General features: G+C 48.7%; 1 protein-coding gene across 3 annotated transcripts in view; it reads right to left on the minus strand.

The window, feature by feature from the left end:
* MMEL1 (membrane metalloendopeptidase like 1) overlaps positions 1-22,011 on the minus strand; it is a 668,752-nt gene that overhangs the window by 391,433 nt on the left and 255,308 nt on the right. For 2 of the 3 annotated variants that reach the window (XM_073656485.1, XM_073656484.1), the window contains exons 1-2: positions 8,720-9,219; positions 8,308-8,471 (exon numbers count right to left, since the gene is read on the minus strand). In XM_073656485.1, the coding sequence (XP_073512586.1) occupies positions 8,308-8,471; positions 8,720-8,769 (214 nt within the window). In that variant the 5' untranslated portion in view covers positions 8,770-9,219. Of the gene's footprint in view, positions 1-8,307; positions 8,472-8,719; positions 9,220-22,011 lie in introns of those variants that run through there. The other variant, XM_073656486.1, reaches the window with a different exon arrangement.

The following is a 22,011-nucleotide window of genomic DNA, read 5'->3' on the forward strand; positions in this document are numbered from 1 at the left end:
CCTGATGCAAGTTTTCCTGAAATGAGGGGGAGGAGCTGGAGGCAGACACAGACATTCTGCTGTAAGTTATCCTGAAACGACAGTTATACTAAGTTTAAACCAATGATATAGCTATAAGGGTGCAGACATAAGTGGTAATACAAATAATACTTGGCCTGTTAAAGATTTTGCACTGGGGACCTCCAAATGCCTCTGGTTAAGTCATATTATAATCTGCAATTTTGTGAAATATTTCTACCAAAGCTTTCCTCTCACTCTATAAGGGCAGCAGGGGAATGGGCATTTACTGGACTGTTCCTTCCACAAATGGTTTCACTAGCAAATCAAGAGAATGTATCTAATGTGGACAACCTTATAAGCTTCATGTACAAAAAAATACAATTCAGGGCCCATGTAATGCTCCATTACTCAGAACCAGCACTAATCATCAGGAGACTATGAAAAAGGGGTAGTCCTAACTTGTCAGCCTATATCGGGTAGACCCTTTTAATTTATACAGTTTGCCCAGTCATCAGGACCCTGATACTGACTAAGGCAGCCTGTACTCTGTTAAAGTTCTTTCCTATTCTCCTTTCAGGAAAGCAACGCTCCCCGCCTAACAGCCTCCTATCTTTCTTGCTGGGGGGCATTATGCTCCTGCTTGATTGACAGTTCGTACCAGTGTAGCACCCTGAGGATTCGGCTGCTACAGGAGTATTGCACCTCAACCCAGAGGTGTGATATTCCACTCCCGGGTAAGGAAGGAGTGTGGAACTGAGCTCAGATAGACTGCATGCACTACATACATCCCATTCCAGAGGAGCAGGCCGACGGCACTCCCACTTAGAAATGTGCAGGTGCGACCGAGCCTGTTCCTGGCTGGAGTGGGAGGGGGGAGGAACATCCCATGTAGTGTAGGGGCAGAAAGGGGGAGCAGTCTGGGTAGTGGTAGGAGCTCATTGGGTGCTGGTCACCTGAGCTCACACATAGAGGGATATATAAGGTGGGCACCATCTAGAATCAGGGTCAGACGCAGAGAGGAAGTCAGATGCAGAGGACAAGCCTGCAGCAAGAGAGAGAAAGAAACAACAGCCCTGGAGAGAGAGTGGAGTACAGAAAGACCCAGAGGGGGACAAAGAAGGGACCCAAGAACCCAAATAAGAACACCGGGTGAGGAGTCAGCAGAAGGGTACCGGAACCCAAACTGGTGGGGGCAGAAAACACATCCCTAGCCAGAGACCGGAGGCTGTGGGCAGCATCTGCCACGGCCACCCACTACATCCACCCTGAAGGCTTACCACATGAAGGGTCAGGGAACCTGAGGCCAAAGGTTGCCCCACAGAAGGCCCGAGGGAGCTGGATTTAGGTGAATCACTGGTGGGGACGGCTGAAGGAAGGACAGAGGGAGAGCTCAGGGCCACGCTCCGGACTTGTTTGGGGGTTGGCCGGATCCAGGACCTGGTGGACGCAGCACGGCTCGGGAGGTCACTTGGAGCTAGAGTGACCAGGAACATCTGCAGTAAGTAAAGACCCTTAACTGCACTACCCGAGTCTGTCATCATTACCGGCTGCACCGCACCACCACAACCCCCATCCTCTGCGCCTGTCCCCTCTGAGGCTATACCCCTCCCGTTGGGGGTTATCCCACCAAGCTGCGCATCCACCATCAGCCTCAGCGGACCCTGCTGCAGCGGCGGCCACAGTGACCGCATCACAACGGGTGGCGTAGTCGACACAACGAACTTTAATAACATCAGTAAAGACTGCCACATAACCCTGAGCTTGACGCCCTGGGCACGGGACCGGGTCACAGCCGCTCGGAGACTACAACCCCCCCATCTGATCCGGTGCCGGGTATTCCCCTCAAAAAGGAATATGTCCCAGGGGGCGCGTCAACTTTGGCGTAGTCGGCAGGATTACGTGCCCGCAACACCCGGGTACTGCGTGCCTGAAGAAAAGTGCAAGTTTACCTCAGAAAGAAGTCTCCCGCCGGTTCCGGAGGGTCCACGTCATCGGACTCCATCACCAGTCGTTTCCCGCCGATTGTCCGCCATTTCCAGCTTGTTCCCGCCATCTGCAGAGTTTCCCGCCACTGGGCGACGCTTCCCGCCAAAACCGCAGATTTCCCGCCTTGGAAGAGCAGCGGACGCCATTATGGGCGTGCCAAAGGAGGGCGAGAGGCCACCTCCCATCGTGGGCCGGGACAGAAAATGGCGCCAAAAGTGGAAACCGCCCCCACCAACAGAGACTGTGATGCTGGAGGTGTCTGTCAGCGTGAAAGAACTACCCCTGGAGCTGACAGTCACCGAGTTGCCCCGGGACCGCCCTCGAAGTGGGAGGAGACGAAAGAAAAGAGCAAAGATGGGTGTCGCTTGGAGCAGTGTAGAACGAGCGCACCCGGAGGCAAGAGGTCTAATGAGGAGTAGCGGAGAAGCTCACCCGGAGTCGAGGAGAGAAAGAGTGGACCCGGGAATGGAGCGGCAGCAGAGCAGCACCGGCCCGCTGGCCAGGAGCCTGCAGAAGGAAGAAGGAGGAGAGCAGAGCAGCACCGGCCCGCTGGCCAGGAGCCTGCCGGAAGCAGAGCAGAGCAGCACCGACCCGATGGTCAGGAGCCTGCTGGAGTCAACAACCCCGCTAGGCTTAGCGGAGATCCTGGCGCAGCTTCCCCGAGATCGGGAGTGCGCGCGGAGTGCCCTGGAGGGCCTCGCGGGAAGGATGGCCCGAGTGCAGAGGGAGATCCTGGCGGAGTGGGGCCGGGAGATGGCCCAGCAAGCTGGAACCCGTCCACTTAACCCGCTCCCTTGGAAGAAGACATCGACTGCCTCTGCGGATGACGCGGGAGGACCCAAGGCCGGAGACGGCGCAGAAGAGGGAGCGAGACGCATGGCAGCAGGTAAGGGGGATGCCTATACCCCATACCGGAAGACCGCTTACCTGCCCCAGCTCCCCGTCGCAGAGCCCGAAGGTCCCCCGGCCGTACCCGAGACCGCCATGACATCGCCACCGACTAGGCCCCGACCGGAAGCCGCCGTCGCGACCCCGATGACGTCACGCATCGTGACCCGGAGCGTGGCGCCGGAAGAGGAGCCTCCGGCCTGGTCACAGGGCCTAGCATTTCCGGGCGCCGCATCCAGAGCAGAGCCATCTACCTCCGCGGAGCCTCCGGCCTGGTCGCAAGGCCAGGTAACCCAGGGCGCCGCCGTCCTAACGGTGCCCTTCACCTTCCAGGTGCCCCAGGCCTGGCCGCAAGGCCTGGGCAACCCGGGCGCCACCACCACCGCGCCCGCGCCCGTAATACCTAGGGTGCCACATCTGGGAGAGGACCCCTTCAGCCAGCTAACGTGGCCGGACGGTCGGCCTTTCATCTGGCCCGAAGGATTCTTGGAGCTGGAGCGGCAGAAGCAACTAGGTCCCCTGTGTGAGCCCCTGATCCCGGCTCCAAAGCCCGTGACTCGGGTCTCGCCTCCCCTAGAAGAGGCTCAATTTGCGTGGGACCCCAAGGGAGAAGATCTGATGGGGTTCACCGGAGAGACTCGGGCAGCTGCAGCAGCGCGCACAGAGTGTTGCCGTCAACAGCTGGCAGAGTTCAAGAGAGAGCGGGAGGAGAGGCAGGCCAAAGAGCAATGGGCCCAGACCCGCAGCGCGGAGCAAAAGAGTCGGACCAGAAGGGACCCCCGTGCAGCAGATCGTCCCCGTACCATCGGGACGGTAATAAAGTTTAATGCGCAGCATGGGTGGGGCTTCATAAGGGACCGGAACACCATGGGTGACGTCTTCGTTACACGACGGGACGTCGAGTCCCACCTGCCAGAGGGTCACAAAGGCCGTGACCTCTACGTCGGTGATGAGGTAACGTTCACCCGGCACAAGTGTGCCAAGGGACCTTACGCCCTCCACGTGCATCGCTTGACGGAGGAGGAGTTGCGGTGCGAGGAGGAGGAGCAAGAGGACCCGGACGGGTCTGAAGAAACCACCAGCCGTAAGATAAGAGCAGGAGGCAGACGCCGTTGAGTGCGGCAGAGCAGGAGACTGTATATAGTTGCCTGTCGGGGCACAGTGAATCGGAACTGAAACTGAAACTGGAACTGTTGTTGCTGCTAAAATAGTCCCCGTTGGGACCAGCGAACTGTTACCTGTAACCCTTTCCATACCAGGCTGAGGACTGTGAGCAGCCATCCCTTTCCCTTTACCTGGCCGGGGACTGAGAACGGCCAAAATTTCCCTGTACATAGTTGCGCTTGCTAAAGCGCCCCCTACCGGTTTTATTTGGGAAACTGTTTTACAAAAGACTGTCGCACTCTACCTGGTCACGAGTTGCACGGTGACCAGAGGAACAGAAGAGAGAAAGAGACGACGAGAATGTTGTTTACCTGAAAAAGTTTATATATATATTTATATAGTATTTCGTATAATATTTAATATGTTTTACATGTTTATAAAAATGTTGTATGTTTTGGTGTTTTTTGTCTTTGCAGCCCGAGGACGTGCTGTGATTTACCAGGGGGGAATGTAGCACCCTGAGGATTCGGCTGCTACAGGAGTATTGCACCTCAACCCAGAGGTGTGATATTCCACTCCCGGGTAAGGAAGGAGTGTGGAACTGAGCTCAGATAGACTGCATGCACTACATACATCCCATTCCAGAGGAGCAGGCCGACGGCACTCCCACTTAGAAATGTGCAGGTGCGACCGAGCCTGTTCCTGGCTGGAGTGGGAGGGGGGAGGAACATCCCATGTAGTGTAGGGGCAGAAAGGGGGAGCAGTCTGGGTAGTGGTAGGAGCTCATTGGGTGCTGGTCACCTGAGCTCACACATAGAGGGATATATAAGGTGGGCACCATCTAGAATCAGGGTCAGACGCAGAGAGGAAGTCAGATGCAGAGGACAAGCCTGCAGCAAGAGAGAGAAAGAAACAACAGCCCTGGAGAGAGAGTGGAGTACAGAAAGACCCAGAGGGGGACAAAGAAGGGACCCAAGAACCCAAATAAGAACACCGGGTGAGGAGTCAGCAGAAGGGTACCGGAACCCAAACTGGTGGGGGCAGAAAACACATCCCTAGCCAGAGACCGGAGGCTGTGGGCAGCATCTGCCACGGCCACCCACTACATCCACCCTGAAGGCTTACCACATGAAGGGTCAGGGAACCTGAGGCCAAAGGTTGCCCCACAGAAGGCCCGAGGGAGCTGGATTTAGGTGAATCACTGGTGGGGACGGCTGAAGGAAGGACAGAGGGAGAGCTCAGGGCCACGCTCCGGACTTGTTTGGGGGTTGGCCGGATCCAGGACCTGGTGGACGCAGCACGGCTCGGGAGGTCACTTGGAGCTAGAGTGACCAGGAACATCTGCAGTAAGTAAAGACCCTTAACTGCACTACCCGAGTCTGTCATCATTACCGGCTGCACCGCACCACCACAACCCCCATCCTCTGCGCCTGTCCCCTCTGAGGCTATACCCCTCCCGTTGGGGGTTATCCCACCAAGCTGCGCATCCACCATCAGCCTCAGCGGACCCTGCTGCAGCGGCGGCCACAGTGACCGCATCACAACGGGTGGCGTAGTCGACACAACGAACTTTAATAACATCAGTAAAGACTGCCACATAACCCTGAGCTTGACGCCCTGGGCACGGGACCGGGTCACAGCCGCTCGGAGACTACAACCCCCCCATCTGATCCGGTGCCGGGTATTCCCCTCAAAAAGGAATATGTCCCAGGGGGCGCGTCACCAGCATCATCGTTGCACCACCAGTCAGAAGTGTGCGCTCTCCGATGCTGCCATGAGGGTTGTCTCTGCATCATAGGATGAGGGTAGTAGCACTAAAGCTAGCCAGGTACAAGAGCTAACAGTGCGCTCCAGCGATCCAAACCAGCTATAGTGCAGTGCTTACAAGCTCAACAAGCAATAGAAAAGAGCTTGTAAGCACTGCACATATTCAGCCTCCGCTGTGGTCTACAATCATCGAGCTAAAAGTGATACAAAATTCAATAATAATTATCCAAGGGAATGCAGCCTAGTATTTATAAGAAATAAATTGGAAAGTAGCTTGTTTTTACAAACACCTTCTATTGTTTCTCATCTAAGAAGATGACAATAACTTTAATGGAACAAGTAGACCGGCCGGCATCATATCCATCACCCCCCTTCCTTTACTCACAAGTGCAATAAATAGTGCCAGGCAGAGCAGTCATGGGGACTTTGACGTCCCAGCTACTTCTCTACTCTATTCGACCCAGAATTAACCTGTATCCTTTGCAAAAGATATTATTCTAAATAAGAAGCTCCTGCAGATAAATATTTACTAGCGAGTTCACATTTTCACAAATACCAATTGACTATGAATTTACAGAATATACAGATGTCGAAGAAAAAACTGGGAGATTTAAATGGTGTAATGGAGCTTTGTCACCACTATGATAATTTATTAAGCTGAGCTAATAATGTAACTCTATTAGTGGGAAACAACATATTTTTTTCTCACAATACCACCATGGGCCACATGACAAACTCATTTTGGGTAGGATACTGCAGAGCTAAATGAGTTTACTGAAATGGAAATACAACACATTTCATGACTTTGTCTCTGTAACTAAGCTCTGCTACATCTGTATATAGATGGAGGGTGTCTTGCCAGTGACCTGCGCTGGTTTAATAGTAATAATCACTTCTATTATGGCCGATCGCCACAGCGCTCAGAAATCAATACCGCTCCCGTGGCCGCTGCTCACAGAGTGCAAAGAAATATTCCATGGTTTATAGATTTGTATAGAAAGCAATCTGTCTCCTCTCTTAACAGGGTAATCATGCATGACGGGCTGCCGTTAACTCTTTGCTTCTGCGGTTTCTCCTCCGAAGACAGTGTCCCACCGCTTCAGAACAATAACCTGACTTTATCGATTAATGAATTGACAATAATTGAAGCAGGTTATTGATGCTAGGACTGGAAATGCGTGTCATGTCCGGGCAAATAATAACTTCACCTGGATATATATATCCAAATGTAGCACAGCTGAGAACACCAAATATAGTAGAGCTGAGTTTGTCAAATGTAGCAAAGCTAAAATGCCAAATTTAGGAGGGTCAAGACTTCTAGATATAGTGGGCCTGAAAATGCTAAAGGTTTTAGAGCCAAAATTTCTAGATTTAACTGATGGAGCAGACTTCAATTTCCCAAATCTAAGGTAGCAGTGCGAGGATTAGTATATGTAGATCTCAGTATAGATCCTAACCAAATTGCTTTGAACGGGTTGATATCCTGACTGCTGAGTTTCTCATTTTTTAGCTTTTGCTTTGCGCAGTGAAAGCCTGATGTAGAAAAACTGATATTGCAGATGTAGCAGAGCTGAGATTGCAGATATAGCAGAGCTGAGATTGCAGATGTAGCAGAGCTGATACTGCAGATGTAGCAGAGCTGAGATTGCGGAATTGGCAGAGTTGAGACTGCAGATGAGGCAGGGTTGAAATAGATTGCAGATGTAGCAGAACTAAGATGGCAGATGTAGCAGAACTGAGATGGCAGATGTAGCAGAGTTGAGACAGGAGAGTAGCAGAGCTGAGACTGCAGATGTAGCAGAGCTGAGATTGCAGATGTAGCAGAGCTGATTTTGCAGATGTAGCAGAGTTGAGACTGCAGATGTGCAGAGTTGAGACTGCAGATGTAGCAGAGTTTAAATAGATTGCAGGTGTAGTAGAGCTGAGATTGCAGATGTAGCAGAGCTGATTTTGCAAATGTATCAGAGTTGAGACTGCACATGTAGCAGAGTTGAAATAGATTGCAGATGTAGCAGAAGTGATACTGTAAATGTAGCAGTGCTAGGGTTGCTAAATATAGCAGCATTTGGCACAATTTAAAGAGACTGACTTCATTATGCGCTATCTGTCATTTTACCAAATTCTACCAAGTTTTTCTAACTCAGTGACGTATTATCATCATGCGTAAAAAACATAACCCCATAGAGTTATAACACCAACTCAACGCTGCTCTATCGTATATTAGTTATGGTTGTACTGCTGCTACTACTAGTACTACAGACATACCTATATAGAGTTGAGTTTGCAGTTTCATGGTGCTCACTCTGTGGTTTTTACATAGGACTGCAGATAAACTGGCTACATTATTTTAATACATAGTATCATGCATAAGTGATATATATGTATATAGTGTGAATATGCCATTGTGATACCATGATGTGATTTTCCCTAGGATGATAGGCAAACCTCTAAACTAAGAGAGTTCTAGTTCTGCTCTGCTACATAACACATTGATCCATTAACCATTGTGGTGCCAAGTAATCACATAGCATGAACATGCCCATGAGATTAGATTCTTCTTACCTTTATTAGTTGTGTATACCACCAGGAGAGCAATCAAACCACTGGTCATCAAGAAGAGCAGCACAGAGAGGCCAATTTCTACGACACTCCAAGACTTTTTCACAGATTTATTGGATTTTTCTACTATGTCCATTTGACTCTCGGATTTCCCCATTATTGTAACACTTCAAAAAAAAAAAAGAAATTAAAGTGGCGGAGTTTATAATCTGGTGTTTACAGCCTAAGCAGCTCATAGGGAAGAGAGAATGAAGAAACAGCGAGAGGCAGAGGGAAATGCAGAGATATTAACACTAGAGGCAGGGGATGCAACCAAATGACAGCAAGCAGAGAATAATGCACATCAAGGGGAAAGGGTTAACAATGAAGATGTATGAGAACAATGACAGCATCCTGCCAATCATCCCATAATTACATGTATTTCTCCATCTGATTGTCCACGGTTTTGGCTGCTTCATTTTCCATTTCCCCCAAATCTATGGAAAATGTTAGAATTTTTTTTTTTTGTTTTCTTCCTTTTAATCCTTTGGTTTGTATTGCAGAATCCAGGGATTGGATACTATAGCTGGAGTTGTTGGTGCAGCTTGCAGATTATATCCATGCAAAGAGATTGTGCTTCCTCATGAGACCTCATTGAATCTGCAGGGGGGATCTATTGACCCCTATGATGATAACAGCCATAGGATCTGCTTAGTGTATTGGAAATCATAGTCATTGCAATTCTGCTCCCTTCACTCAGGATCCATGCTGACTGCTCCAGAGTATCTTCTGTGACAATAGGATCTTATGGTGTCTCCCTGGTGCTGCTACAGCCAAGTGTCCCCCCTCGTCACTCCCTGCTAACTCCTTAGAAAAACTTCTGTGTTCCAATGAGCGGCTACAGGGCTTGGAGTTACTATATCATCTACAGTGGGTGGGAAGGGAGGTTTAAAAACACAGAAAAAAAAGCAAGAGGGAGGGCACAAATAACTACAAATTCTGCTTGTCACATATACGTACAGTACTATGCAAAAGTTTTAATTAAGTGTGACAAAATACTGCAAAGTAAGAATGCTTTAAAAAATAAAAGTGTTAATAGTTTATTTTGCCAATTAACAAAATGCAAAGTGAATGAAGAGAATAGAAATCAAAATCTAATATTTTGTGACCGTCCTTTGCCTTCAATGTAATATCAAAGATTTTCAAGCAATTCGGCAGGTAGGTTGTTCCAAACATCTTGGAGAACTAACCACAGATCTTATGAGAATGTTGGCTTGTGCAAATCCTTCGGTCTCTTCATGTAATCCAACATAGACAGACTGGACCCTGCAGGGCTGTATCATTACTTCCAGGACTCCTTGTTTTTCACTGCGCTGAAGATAGTTCCTAATGACATTTGCATTTTGTTTGGGGTAGTTGTCCAGGTGAAGAATAAATTTGGAGCCGATTAGACACCTCCCTGATGGTCTTGCATTATGGCTACATATCTGCTATAGATGAGTGAATATATTCAAGTGGAATTGAAGATCACAGTGCGTGTCATGACGTTGCATCCTTTCGCGTGCTCGCATAAAACTATCCAGGGCTTCATCAGAGCTGGATATCCGGGCTCAGTGTAAGACGCTCGGGAATTTTAGCACTCGTGGCAGGGATCAGAAGATGCGTCGAGGACCGGACAGGTGACATAATTTTTTACATATTATGTTTATTATGCTTTGGAGGTCTGGAGAGACCCCAGAGCATAATAAGGGACATTAAATTGGCAGCTAAAAACTTCACTATGAATCCTTGGGAAATCTACACAAACATGCAAATTTGAGTTTTCCGTGATCCGCTCATCCCTAGTAGTTGCTTTTATTTTTCCAGCATCGAGGACAACGTTAATCTTGACCAACTTTCCAACTCCATTTGCTGCGGTGCAGAAAGTTCTGAGCTGATGGCACTGCTGGACATCTTCTGATTTTGAAGAGAAGTAAGCATAATGTGTCTTTCACCTGCTACACTAGGTTTCCTTGGTCAAGCACTACATCTACTGTCCTCAACTTTGCCCATCTCTTGGTGTCCTCAATGCTTGAAATACAGGCAGATACTTATCCATCATGCAATTCCAACAGGGAGGCATCTGATTTGCTCCAAATTGATTCTATAGCATGAAACCAATCCCAAACATAGAGCCAATGTCACTAAGAACTATCCTCAGTGTAAGGATACGGCCCCACTATCAGTATTTGGTCAGTATTTATCGTCAGTATTTGTAAGCCAAAACCAGGAGTGAGTTAAAGATGTATAATTGATGCACATGTTTCTATTATATCTTTTCTTTGATTGTTCCTCATCGTGTTTTGGCTCCCACTCCTGAGAAAAAATACTGACTGAATACTGACCAAATACGGATAGTGGAGCCATGGTGTAAAGGAGAACAAGGAATCCAGGAAGTGATGACATGGCTCTAAAGAGACCTGATCTCAGCTTTATTCAGTCTGTCTGAGATTACATGAAGAGACTGAAGGATTTGCACAAGTGACAACCACAGAAGATCTGTGGTTAGCTCTCCAAGATGTTTGGAACAACCTCCCTGCTAAGTTCCTTCACAAACTATGTAAATGTGTACCTAGAATAATTGATGTTTTGATGCAGTTCTGAAAACAAATATTGATGAGATTTGGATTTCTCTCTTGGTCACTCACTTTTCATTTTTTTACTGATAAAAATAAACTATTAACACTCCTAGTATTTACAGCATTCTTACTTTGCAGCATATTTTCCACACTAAGACTTTTCCTCAGTACTGTATATATATACAGTATATGTACTAGTGAGGTCAGAGTCACCGTTGGAAGATAAATCAGTATCGCTTTAATACATGGTTGACAAAACTTAAAGCAACAGGGTGGCAATAGATACGTAGTATTTCTGCTAAAATATTGAAGCTGTCTTTAGCCTATTCCAGGCCATCTTAAGAGCATGAGGCCATAAAATTCTCATAAAGCCGTGAGTTATCTATTTCTGCGTAGCTGGTGAGAAAATATTTTTCCTCTGCCTTAGCTTCTGGTCCTATTGGCTTTGTGTCATCTGATCATAATGGAAGCCTGACTACTGTGTCATATCTGTCATTTGATGAACACCAATGGTGTTTAACAGACTATATCTGATTTGTTATGGGGTCCTCTGGGTTCAGCCATTGTTTTGATATGCAATATGCAGTGCTATCAAATGCGGTGGGATTTGTATCGGAGGCACAGACGCAGATGTGAGCACTATTATACAGTAACTTACCTGGAAAGTTGAGTGACAAACAACATTGGTGCTATGGACACTATTAAAGAGTAAACTTCATGTGCCTTATTTTCAGCTTTACCATGGAAATAAAGTGCGCCATGAAAGATGACAGATGCCATAAATACATGTCCATAGAGGCAAAATAGGCACCCATCTAGTATGTATCAGATAAACTGCTGTGGTCTTCTTATGCAATAAATGGGCACTTGGACCCCTACAGACATCAGAGCCCAGATACAAGTCTATGGGAGCGTATTTAATTCAATGGTTTTCCTAAAGTGATAATAATTGACAGTGGTGGCTGAGAACAGAAGAATGATTAGAGTGGTCCAAAAGCTTAAAGGGAACCTATCAAGACATTTATACATGTGGAAGTAGTGGTATAACTGAATAGGCTTATGTCCCCCAATAAGAATCATTCATTTATGTCGAAATCAAGAGAAATCTAGCACTAAAGTCATATGCAAATAAGGCTGGAAGTGCACTGGACTGTTTCTTCCAAGTCTACTGACACACCCCCAGTGCACTTCTAACCTCATTTGCATATGGCTTTTATGTTAGATTTCTCATGACTGAAACATCGGATCTCTACATAAAAGAATCATTCTTATTGGGGGATAAGCGCCTATATAGCCATACCACTACTTCAAAATATAAAAATGAGTTCCCTTTTAGAGGGGCTTTCCGAACATGATAACCTCTCCCTCCTCCCATCAAAGCCTAAAGGTTCCCATACCTATTACATTAAAGTATGCTGCAGTGCTGACGGATGGTCGATCGTATAACAAATGACAGTAATGCTGACACAACCATTCACATATTTCTCCATATTGCCAGTCTTAGGGCCCCCATACACATTAGACCAGTGTTGGCCAAATGCACTGATATGGATGATATTGTCTAATGTGTATAAGGGCTCCCCTCACAGGATATGTGGGAAGATAAGGATCCGAGATGAGCCACCGCAAGAGAAGTCTGCCAGCAGCTCGTTGATAGAGACCACTGGAGCGCAATGCTGTGTATGGAGGAGTCGGGAGAGATAGCTGCCGGCTACACGATCATCCAAATCATCGTTGGGGCAACAGCTATCAAAAGCGACGAATGGAATAATTTCATTCATCTCGTCATTCTACCAGGTCGTAGATGTTCAGTGACACTGGGATCACAATGAACGATCTTTCTGGGAATATTCTTTTGTCTGACTTTCAGCCCGAAAAATTAAACAATGGTCAGTGATCGCGCAGTTAAAATGACTGTCATTCTTAAAGGGATATTCCCATCTCCAAGATACTATCCCAATACGTAGTAGGTGTAAGAATAATAATATTAGCAAATACCTCCATTTAGAAATGTAGTATAGTTTTCTGATTCGCTGTGTCTCTTTTCTCATGTGCAGGCATTGCAGGACCTTAGGTATCCATGGTTATGACCACTAGCAACTAGCTAACCATCATTATATTGGTGGATGTAACCATGGATGCCTAAGGTCCTGCAATGCTTGCACTTGAGGAAAGAGACATAGCAAATCTTAAAAACTACACTACATTTCTAATTGGAAGTATTTGCTAATATTATTATCATTATTATTACAACTACTACATATTGAGATAGGATCTTGGAGATGGGAATACCCCTTTAAGTCTTTATTGTTTTGCTTGAAATCACCTTTCAGCTAGATGCAGGTGAACATATTTTTTGGCATCCAAGAGAATTGGATCAATTGTGCAAATGACAAACTCTGATCGGAGCATAGTATGCTCCGATTCTCTCGGATGAGGGGAAGATGGAAAAAAAATGTCTCCATCTTCTCCAATCTGTGAGTCACTGGAAATCAGACTGCACTCAGATATCATCCGAGAGCAGTCCAATAGAATAACATTGGTCTCAGTGTGATCCTATGTTTTGTCAGATCGCACTAGGACAACAAACACACTTATGTGCACCTAGTCTTTGTCTAATGTGTATGGGACCTTAAATCCTGTCACAACATTTGATCAGATTCATAGTCTGCACCAATAAAAATTCACATAAACTCAGCAGGCGGAGGTTTCCTGCAAGCTTGCATTTGTGATAAAAGTTAAAAAGAATTGTGGGATTTACTGCTGACGGCAAAAAATGCAGCCTTGTCAGGCGGGGTCTGGCAGCTGGGGAAAACTACGCAGCTTGCTGATACTGGCATTATCTGAATATTTCAAGTTCCACAGTCGTCAATAATACCAAGTCATATGACATCGGTTCTGTGCCCCCAGAGCTATTTCTTTTCACATTTTATTTCCTGCAGATTCAGGCAGATCCTAATATTTAGATTATGTGTGCTTAATCTGCAGATGATTGCAGATTATTTAATCTGTCTTCAAACAAAATGTCTATCCATACTAATAAAGTCATGCAAGAGTCCAGGTAGTGGTCCCATCACACCACAATTTACAGATGGCTCCATGTCTCTGGGCAGCCCCCATTAAAGTCTACATATAAATAGATTGAATCTTACACCAATGTTTAATTATTATCCTGTTATTACTCTTCATTTAGATTGAGAGCCTGTTGCTTGGAATCAGTCAACACTTTGCAGGCAGACAGTTGCATTTTGTCTACTGGACTCTGCAAATTTAGAGCTTTCATACAATAAGATCCTTTCATGTCCCCAAAACAATTAACCTGCAAATATAGGGTTAATCTGCAGGTTTTCTCAGTATCGGGAAGAAATTAACTTTTATTCCAGCCGGCTTTCAGTCATAGAAGCGGGCACAGAGCAGCTACAGTCATTTTTCATTATACTGTGAGTTCCAGCTGTAAGCACTCTGATTGACAGCACTGCTGTGCACAGATGCGCTGCACCATGAGCTGTCAATCAAAGTGCCGGGGCATGCGTACAGCCTCTGTTCACTGTATACTGAGCAATGACTGTAGCCGCTCTGTGTATGCCTCTATGACTGAAAGCCGGCAGCTCCCAGGAGGAATAAAGTTTATTTTCTTGACAGGTTCCCTTTAAATAATTTTTATGTCTCTCTCTTCCCATTCATATCTATGACAAGTTTTAAAAAATTTGCTGTTTGCCCTTGAAAGTAAACCAGGGATTATCTCCACCAGACATGTGGCCAAGTTTTTAGTGGGTCATCTGAGCTCCAAAGTTTAGCTTTGAAAGTTAATGTAGAAAAAAACATCAAGCCACTACAAATCATTAAAAACAAGAAAAAGTGTTTACAAAGTTACTTACCAACTGAAGAATCATAGGGCTTTCTGGACTTTGTACTAGTCAGTGTGGTCAGCCTGAAAATCTGACTAAAGCTTTTCCTCTACTGGTCTCAGATCAAAGCCGAGATTTATGAAATGAAATATAAACCGTAGGCATTCGCCTGGATCTCTTCTACTAAAGCTGTGTAAGATTATGTTCACACTTTGCAGTTTTGCCAAGTTTTTCCTTAATTTTTTTCAGTGTTTTGGGGTCAAGAAGACGCAGCATTATACTGTACAAGCAAAGAGAATGAGATTTCTGAAATCTTACACACAAGCTGCTTATATTTTCCTTGCGGATTTGAACCTTCAAAGTGATTTTTCAAATCCGCAGCGTGTCAATTCTTTCAGCGTTTTTGCAGCGTTATTCAACCATTCAAATGAATGAGGAAAAAGCATCAAAAGACATATCAAAAACGTACACAAAAACTGTGAAAAAATGCTCATGTTTTACGCAGTGTTTTTACTGCCAACACTCCAGTATGTGCAGCAGATTGTGAATGTGTGCACAAATCTTAATATTTTTTATGCAGCTTATTTTTTATTTTGTATTTATTTTTAGTAGATATATTTGTTTTTTTATTTTATACTTTATTCATATTTATTTATTACTATTTATTTCTTCTATGTTTTAATTGCTAAAAAAAAACTATTAAAGAGAAAGTCATTGGCTTTCAACATGTCTGATCTTATGTTTCTGCTGGACTGAACCATTCATGTTCCCATGGTGAGGTCACGTGAGCGATCAGCTGATCGCTGACATGACCGCAGGTCCTGGCAGCCCAGTATATTGCTGAGAGCGAGCATGCTCCCAGCAGTATACCACCGGCTGCCGGGAGGAGAGGATCGCTGGGACCGAGGACACCGGGGAACACCGAACAGGTGAGTATTAAGGTTTTTTTTTTATTTTTACTTTTTTTTTCTTACTTTAACCGCTAGGTAGCCAGCTTGGCTGAGGAGAACTACTGTTCCCCCCCAGCCACATTGCTGTTTCTGTTATCAGCGGGATCGGCGGTCAGAAGAGAGGAGTAGTAGTCCTCCTCTCCCGACCTGGGTACCACCCGCACCGCGTTTCCGCCGCAGATTCACGCCTATTGGCTTTAATTGAAACACAGCAAATCCTGCTGTGGTTCAGTTCAAGTCAATGGGCGCAAATTCGTGGCAGAAACGCCTGAACAATGGCCATGCTGCGTTTTTTTCCGCAATGGTAATCCTGAGCGGAAATTTCCGCATCATGTGCACAGCACATCATGATTACCATTGCTATGCATGGCAGACCAATTACCAAGCGTTTTCACCGCGAACACGCATCAAAAATGCTTAGTATGCACATAGCCTAAAGAGAGAGACATTTAGGATGAAATTAAAATTTGATTCCGGACCACCCCTTTTACCCCTTCATGCCATGGCCATTTTTTGTTTCCATTTTTTACACCCCTTCTATCAAGAGCCATAACTTTTTTATTTTTCCATCCTCCTAGCCGTGTGAGGGCCTGTTTTTTGCGGGACGAGTTGTACTTCTGCATGGCACCATTGATTTTACCATATAGTGTATTGGAAAATGGGGAAAAAATTCCAAGTGCGGTGAAACTGCAAAAAAATGCCGTTCCACAATTGTTTTTTGGGTTTTTTATTTACCGTGAGCTAGTGTTCACAGGAGTATCATAATGACAGGCACGGGGGTTATGAGCAAACCACCGGCTGTCACAACAACCCATCGCTATCCCCCGATCACGTGACAGGTGCGCCAATGGGTGGGATTTGTCACGCACTTCCAGCTGGAATGTGTTAAATCCCACTGTCATAGATTGACAGCGGTATTTAACTGGTTAACAACCATGGGTGGCTGTTAAAGGCATATGGCAGCGGATTAAATCAGCTGTCATGTGTTGGGTAAGATGTGGGCTCTGGCACCGGAACCTGCATCAAACTCAGGGACGTGACATATGATGTAAATATACGTCATATGTTGTGAAGGGGTTAATCTGAGAGGCCCAACATCAATCTCTTACCCTGACGCAATGGTTGCCCCTATAAAAGGTATTGTGCCAATTTTGTAGGATATTTCTTCTCCATCAGATAGGGGATAGCTTCTCAATTGCTGGGACCCCACCAACCCAAGGTTGGTGCTGTGATGACACTCATCCAAATGGAGCTGAGGTCAAGCATGTGCACCTCCACTCTATTCATTCTCAATTTTAAAAACAATTTCTTTGTGTTTTGACAAGTGACCAAGTAAAACAAAAATGTTTTTGCACCGCGCTTTGTAAAAGGGCTCGCTCACACGAGCGAATAGCACGGCCGAGTGCTATGTGATGTTTTATTGGATAGCACCGTATACCAAAGTGATACTATCGGGCTGCTTGGATCAACGGTTATTTTCTGATGCCGATGAGAGAACAATTGCAGCATGCTGAGAGTGCATCCGAGAATCGGATCACGCACCCATACAAGTCTATGGGTGCATGTGTAGCACCCTGAGGACTCGGCTGCTACAGGGGTATTGCACCTCGACCCAGAGGTGTGGTATTCCACTCCCGGGTAAGGATGGAGTGTGGGACTGAGCTCAGTAGGCTGCATGCACTACATACATCCCATTTCCGGGGGACAGAACTACGGTACTCCCACCAAGTAAATGTGCAGGTACGACAGCGTCTGTCCCTGGCTGGAGTGGGAGGGGGGTGGAACATCCCAGTAGTGTAGGGGCAGATAGGGGGAGTACTCTGGGTAAAGCTAGGAGCTCATTGGGTGCTAGTCACCTGGGCTCACACATAGAGGGAGTATATATGGTGGGCACCATCTTAGAATAGGGTCTTTTGGTCGAGTTCAGCCTGAGGAGGAGCAGAGCAGAGGAGCTCAGCCAGGAGGGCTGACAGGGAGCTGTGGCTCTGGCTGGGCCCAGCTCCAGGGCCAAGCCTGCAGTGGAGAGAGAGGAGGAAGAAAGGCCCAGAGAAGCAGAGACAGAGGGAACCCTAAGATCCCAGAATTAAGCCAAAAGGGTGAAGGGTTGGCAGAAAAGGGCACCGGATCCCAAGCTGGCAGAGGCAGAAGTAACCCTTAACCAGGAACCGGAGGTCGTGGTCAAGTTTTGCCACGACCCTCACCATATCCACCAGGAAGGCACACCACGAGTAGGGCCAGGGAAGCCAGAGAAGGTTCAACCACTAAGAGGCCCGAGGGAGCCGGACAAAGGTGGATCCCTGGTGGGGACGGCCAGGAGAAAGAGAGTGAGAGGGAAGCTCAGGACCACGCTCCGGAACTGCCTGGGGGTTAGCCGAGTCCCGCACCTGGTGGACGCAGCACGGCTCGGGTGGTCACTCAAGGCCAGAGTGACTAAAGCAACATCAGTGAGTAAAAACCCTGAAACTGCATCTCACGTCCCTGCCTCTCCTTCCTGCATCATCACAACCCCCATCATCTACACCTGCTGCCCTGAGGCCATACCCCTCCCGTTGGGGGTTATACCACCACGCTGCACATCCTTATACACCTGGCCTCAGTGGACTGTTCTGCAGCGGCGGCTTCAAAGCCGCACTCAACGGGTGGCGTAGTCGACATCCAAGTTAACATCTACTGCCATAGACTGCCACTTAGTTTGACACCCTGGGCACGGACCGGGTCACCGCCACGAGACTACAACCCTCAACAGTTCCGGCTCCGGGTAAGCTCCCGCGTGCGCAACGCAGCGCGACACAGGCCCAGGGGCGCGTCAACTTTGGCGTAGTCGGCAGGATAACGTGCCCGCAACCACCGGGTACTGCGTGCCTGAAGAAAAGTTCATATTTACCGTAAAAAGAAGTCTCCCGCCAATTCCGGAGGGTCCCCGCCATCGGACGCCATCTCGGATCGTTTCCCGCCGTTTGCCCGCCATCTGCAGTCTTTTCCCGCCATCCACAGAGTTTCCCGCCATTGGGAAGCGGTTCCCGCCATCTGAGAAGATTTCCCGCCCTGGCAGAGCGGACGCCATTATGGGCGTGCCAGAGGGTGGCAAGAGGCCACCTCCCATCGTGGGCCAGGACCAAGAATGGCGCCAAAAACGAAGACCGCCCCCACCAGCAGAGACTGCAATGATTGAGATGTCCATCAGCGTGGGGGGTCTGCCCCTGGAACTGACAATCACCAAGTTGCCCCAGGGCCGCCCTCAATGGGGACGGATACAGAACAAAACAGAGAAGATGGGTGCAGCCTGGAGGAGTCTGGAGAAGCCGTACCCGGAGATGGAGGGAGAGTCAGGCAGCACCGACCCTGTGGTCAGGAGCCTGTTGCAAGCTACCACTCCACAAGACCTGGTGGAGATCCTGGCACAGCTCCCCCGAGACCGGGAGCGTGCACAGACCGCGCTGGAGGGCCTCGCACGGAGGATGGCCCAGGTGCAGCGAGAAACGCTGACGGAGTGGAGCAGGGAGATGGCCCAGCAGGCTGGAACCCGCCAGCGAAGCACACCACCCGCAACGAGGAGCACGCCTGCCCCTGAAGAGGATGCAGAAGGGACGGAGGCCGGAGACGACGCCGCAGAGGGAGCTGAAGAGACGGAGGCAAGTAAAGGGGACGTCACTACCCCAAGCCCGGCCACCGTAAGCCTACCCCCGCTCCCCGTCACAGAGCCCGAAATCCCACCGATCGTGCCCGTTGCCGCACCGCTACCGCTCCAGACTAGGCCTCAAGCAGGAGCCGCGGCCACGCCTCTTGTGACGTCACGCGCCTCAACCCTGAGCGCGGCCAAGCAGGAGACGCCACCGGCCTGGTCGCAGGGCCGAGTACCCCCGGGCGCCGCAGTACCAACAGCGCCCTCTGCCGAGCCACCGGCCTGGTCGCAAAGTCAAGTACACCCGGGCGCCGCCGTCTTCACGGTGCCCTTCACCTTCAGGGTGCCCCAGGCCTGGTCGCAAGGCCTGGTGAACCCGGGCGCCGCTACCACCACCGCGCCCTCAACCTCCACAGTGCCGCACCTGGATGAAGACTTGTTAGCCCAGCATATTTGCCCGGATGGGCAGCCCTTTGAGTGGTCACCGGAGTACTACCATCCCCGACTCCGGAAAGAAAGACCCCTGGATGAGCCCCTGATCCCGGCTCCGGCGCCCGCCAAGATCACCCCACTCTCGTTGGAGGAAGCGCAGTTTGCGTGGGACCCCACTGGAGGAGACCTCATCGGGTTCACTCAAGAGACCCGGGCGGCCGCAGCCCAGCGAGCAGAGTGCTGCCGGCAGCAATTAGAGGTTTTCGACCGGGAACGACGAGAGAGGCGGGTCCGCGAGGAGCGGCTGCAAGTGCAAAGTGCAGAACAGAAGAGCCGGACCCGACGGAACCCCCGTGCAGCCCACGGTCCCCGTGCCACCGGGACTGTAATTAAATTCCAACTGCAGCATGGTTGGGGCTTCATCCGGGATCACCGCACCCCCGGCGACGTCTTCGTGACCCGCAGGGATGTCGAGTCCCACCTGCCGGAGGGACACAGAGGTCGTGACCTATACCTGGGTGATGAGGTCACCTTTACCCGGCACCAATGTGCCAAAGGACCCTATGCCCTTCATGTACACCGGTTGACGGAGGAAGAGCTGAGGTGTCAGGAGGAGCAAGAGGACCCGGACGGGTCTAAAGAATACAGGGAGGAAGCATCAGGAGGACGCCGTTATTAGAGTACGGTAAAAAAAGCACTGTACATAGTTACCCGTAAGGGTATAAGAACTGCTGCTAATTTAAATATGTTCCCCGTTGGGACAAGTGTGAACTTAAACCCGTGTGTCCCCTATCCCTTAACAGGCTGAGGACTGTGAACAGCCATTCCTTTTCCCCACTGGCCGAGGACTGAGAGCGGCCACCTCCCCTTGTATATAGTTGCGCTTTCTAAGGCGCCCCCTACTGGTTTTATAGGAAACTGTTGTTCTTGAACTGACTGTTGCACTTCTACCTGGTCACAAGCGCACAGTGGCCAGTAACTCAAAGAACATTATTATGAAAGAGTTTTATATGAAAAAGTTTATCTTGTTTAAATCTGATAATGTTTAATGTTTGATATGTTCTTGTATGTTTTGAAAAAAAAAATTGTATGCTTTTGGATATTTTATTCTTTTACAGCCCGAGGACGTGCTGTGATTTACCAGGGGGGGAATGTAGAACCCTGAGGACTCGGCTGCTACAGGGGTATTGCACCTCGACCCAGAGGTGTGGTATTCCACTCCTGGGTAAGGATGGAGTGTGGGACTGAGCTCAGTAGGCTGCATGCACTACATACATCCCATTTCCGGGGGACAGAACTACGGTACTCCCACCAAGTAAATGTGCAGGTACGACAGCGTCTGTCCCTGGCTGGAGTGGGAGGGGGGTGGAACATCCCAGTAGTGTAGGGGCAGATAGGGGGAGTACTCTGGGTAAAGCTAGGAGCTCATTGGGTGCTATTCACCTGGGCTCACACATAGAGGGAGTATATATGGTGGGCACCATCTTAGAATAGGGTCTTTTGGTCGAGTTCAGCCTGAGGAGGAGCAGAGCAGAGGAGCTCAGCCAGGAGGGCTGACAGGGAGCTGTGGCTCCGGCTGGGCCCAGCTCCAGGGCCAAGCCTGCAGTGGAGAGAGAGGAGGAAGAAAGGCCCAGAGAAGCAGAGACAGAGGGAACCCTAAGATCCCAGAATTAAGCCAAAAGGGTGAAGGGTTGGCAGAAAAGGGCACCGGATCCCAAGCTGGCAGAGGCAGAAGTAACCCTTAACCAGGAACCGGAGGTCGTGGTCAAGTTTTGCCACGACCCTCACCATATCCACCGGGAAGGCACACCACGAGTAGGGCCAGGGAAGCCAGAGAAGGTTCAACCACTAAGAGGCCCGAGGGAGCCGGACAAAGGTGGATCCCTGGTGGGGACGGCCAGGAGAAAGAGAGTGAGAGGGAAGCTCAGGACCACGCTCCGGAACTGCCTGGGGGTTAGCCGAGTCCCGCACCTGGTGGACGCAGCACGGCTCGGGTGGTCACTCAAGGCCAGAGTGACTAAAGCAACATCAGTGAGTAAAAACCCTGAAACTGCATCTCACGTCCCTGCCTCTCCTTCCTGCATCATCACAACCCCCATCATCTACACCTGCTGCCCTGAGGCCATACCCCTCCCGTTGGGGGTTATACCACCACGCTGCACATCCTTATACACCTGGCCTCAGTGGACTGTTCTGCAGCGGCGGCTTCAAAGCCGCACTCAACGGGTGGCGTAGTCGACATCCAAGTTAACATCTAC

Source organism: Phyllobates terribilis, unplaced genomic scaffold, assembly GCF_046119375.1.
Source record: "Phyllobates terribilis strain yellow unplaced genomic scaffold, ASM4611937v1 Scaffold_12__6_contigs__length_324123572, whole genome shotgun sequence".
Classification (NCBI taxonomy): domain Eukaryota; kingdom Metazoa; phylum Chordata; class Amphibia; order Anura; family Dendrobatidae; genus Phyllobates; species Phyllobates terribilis.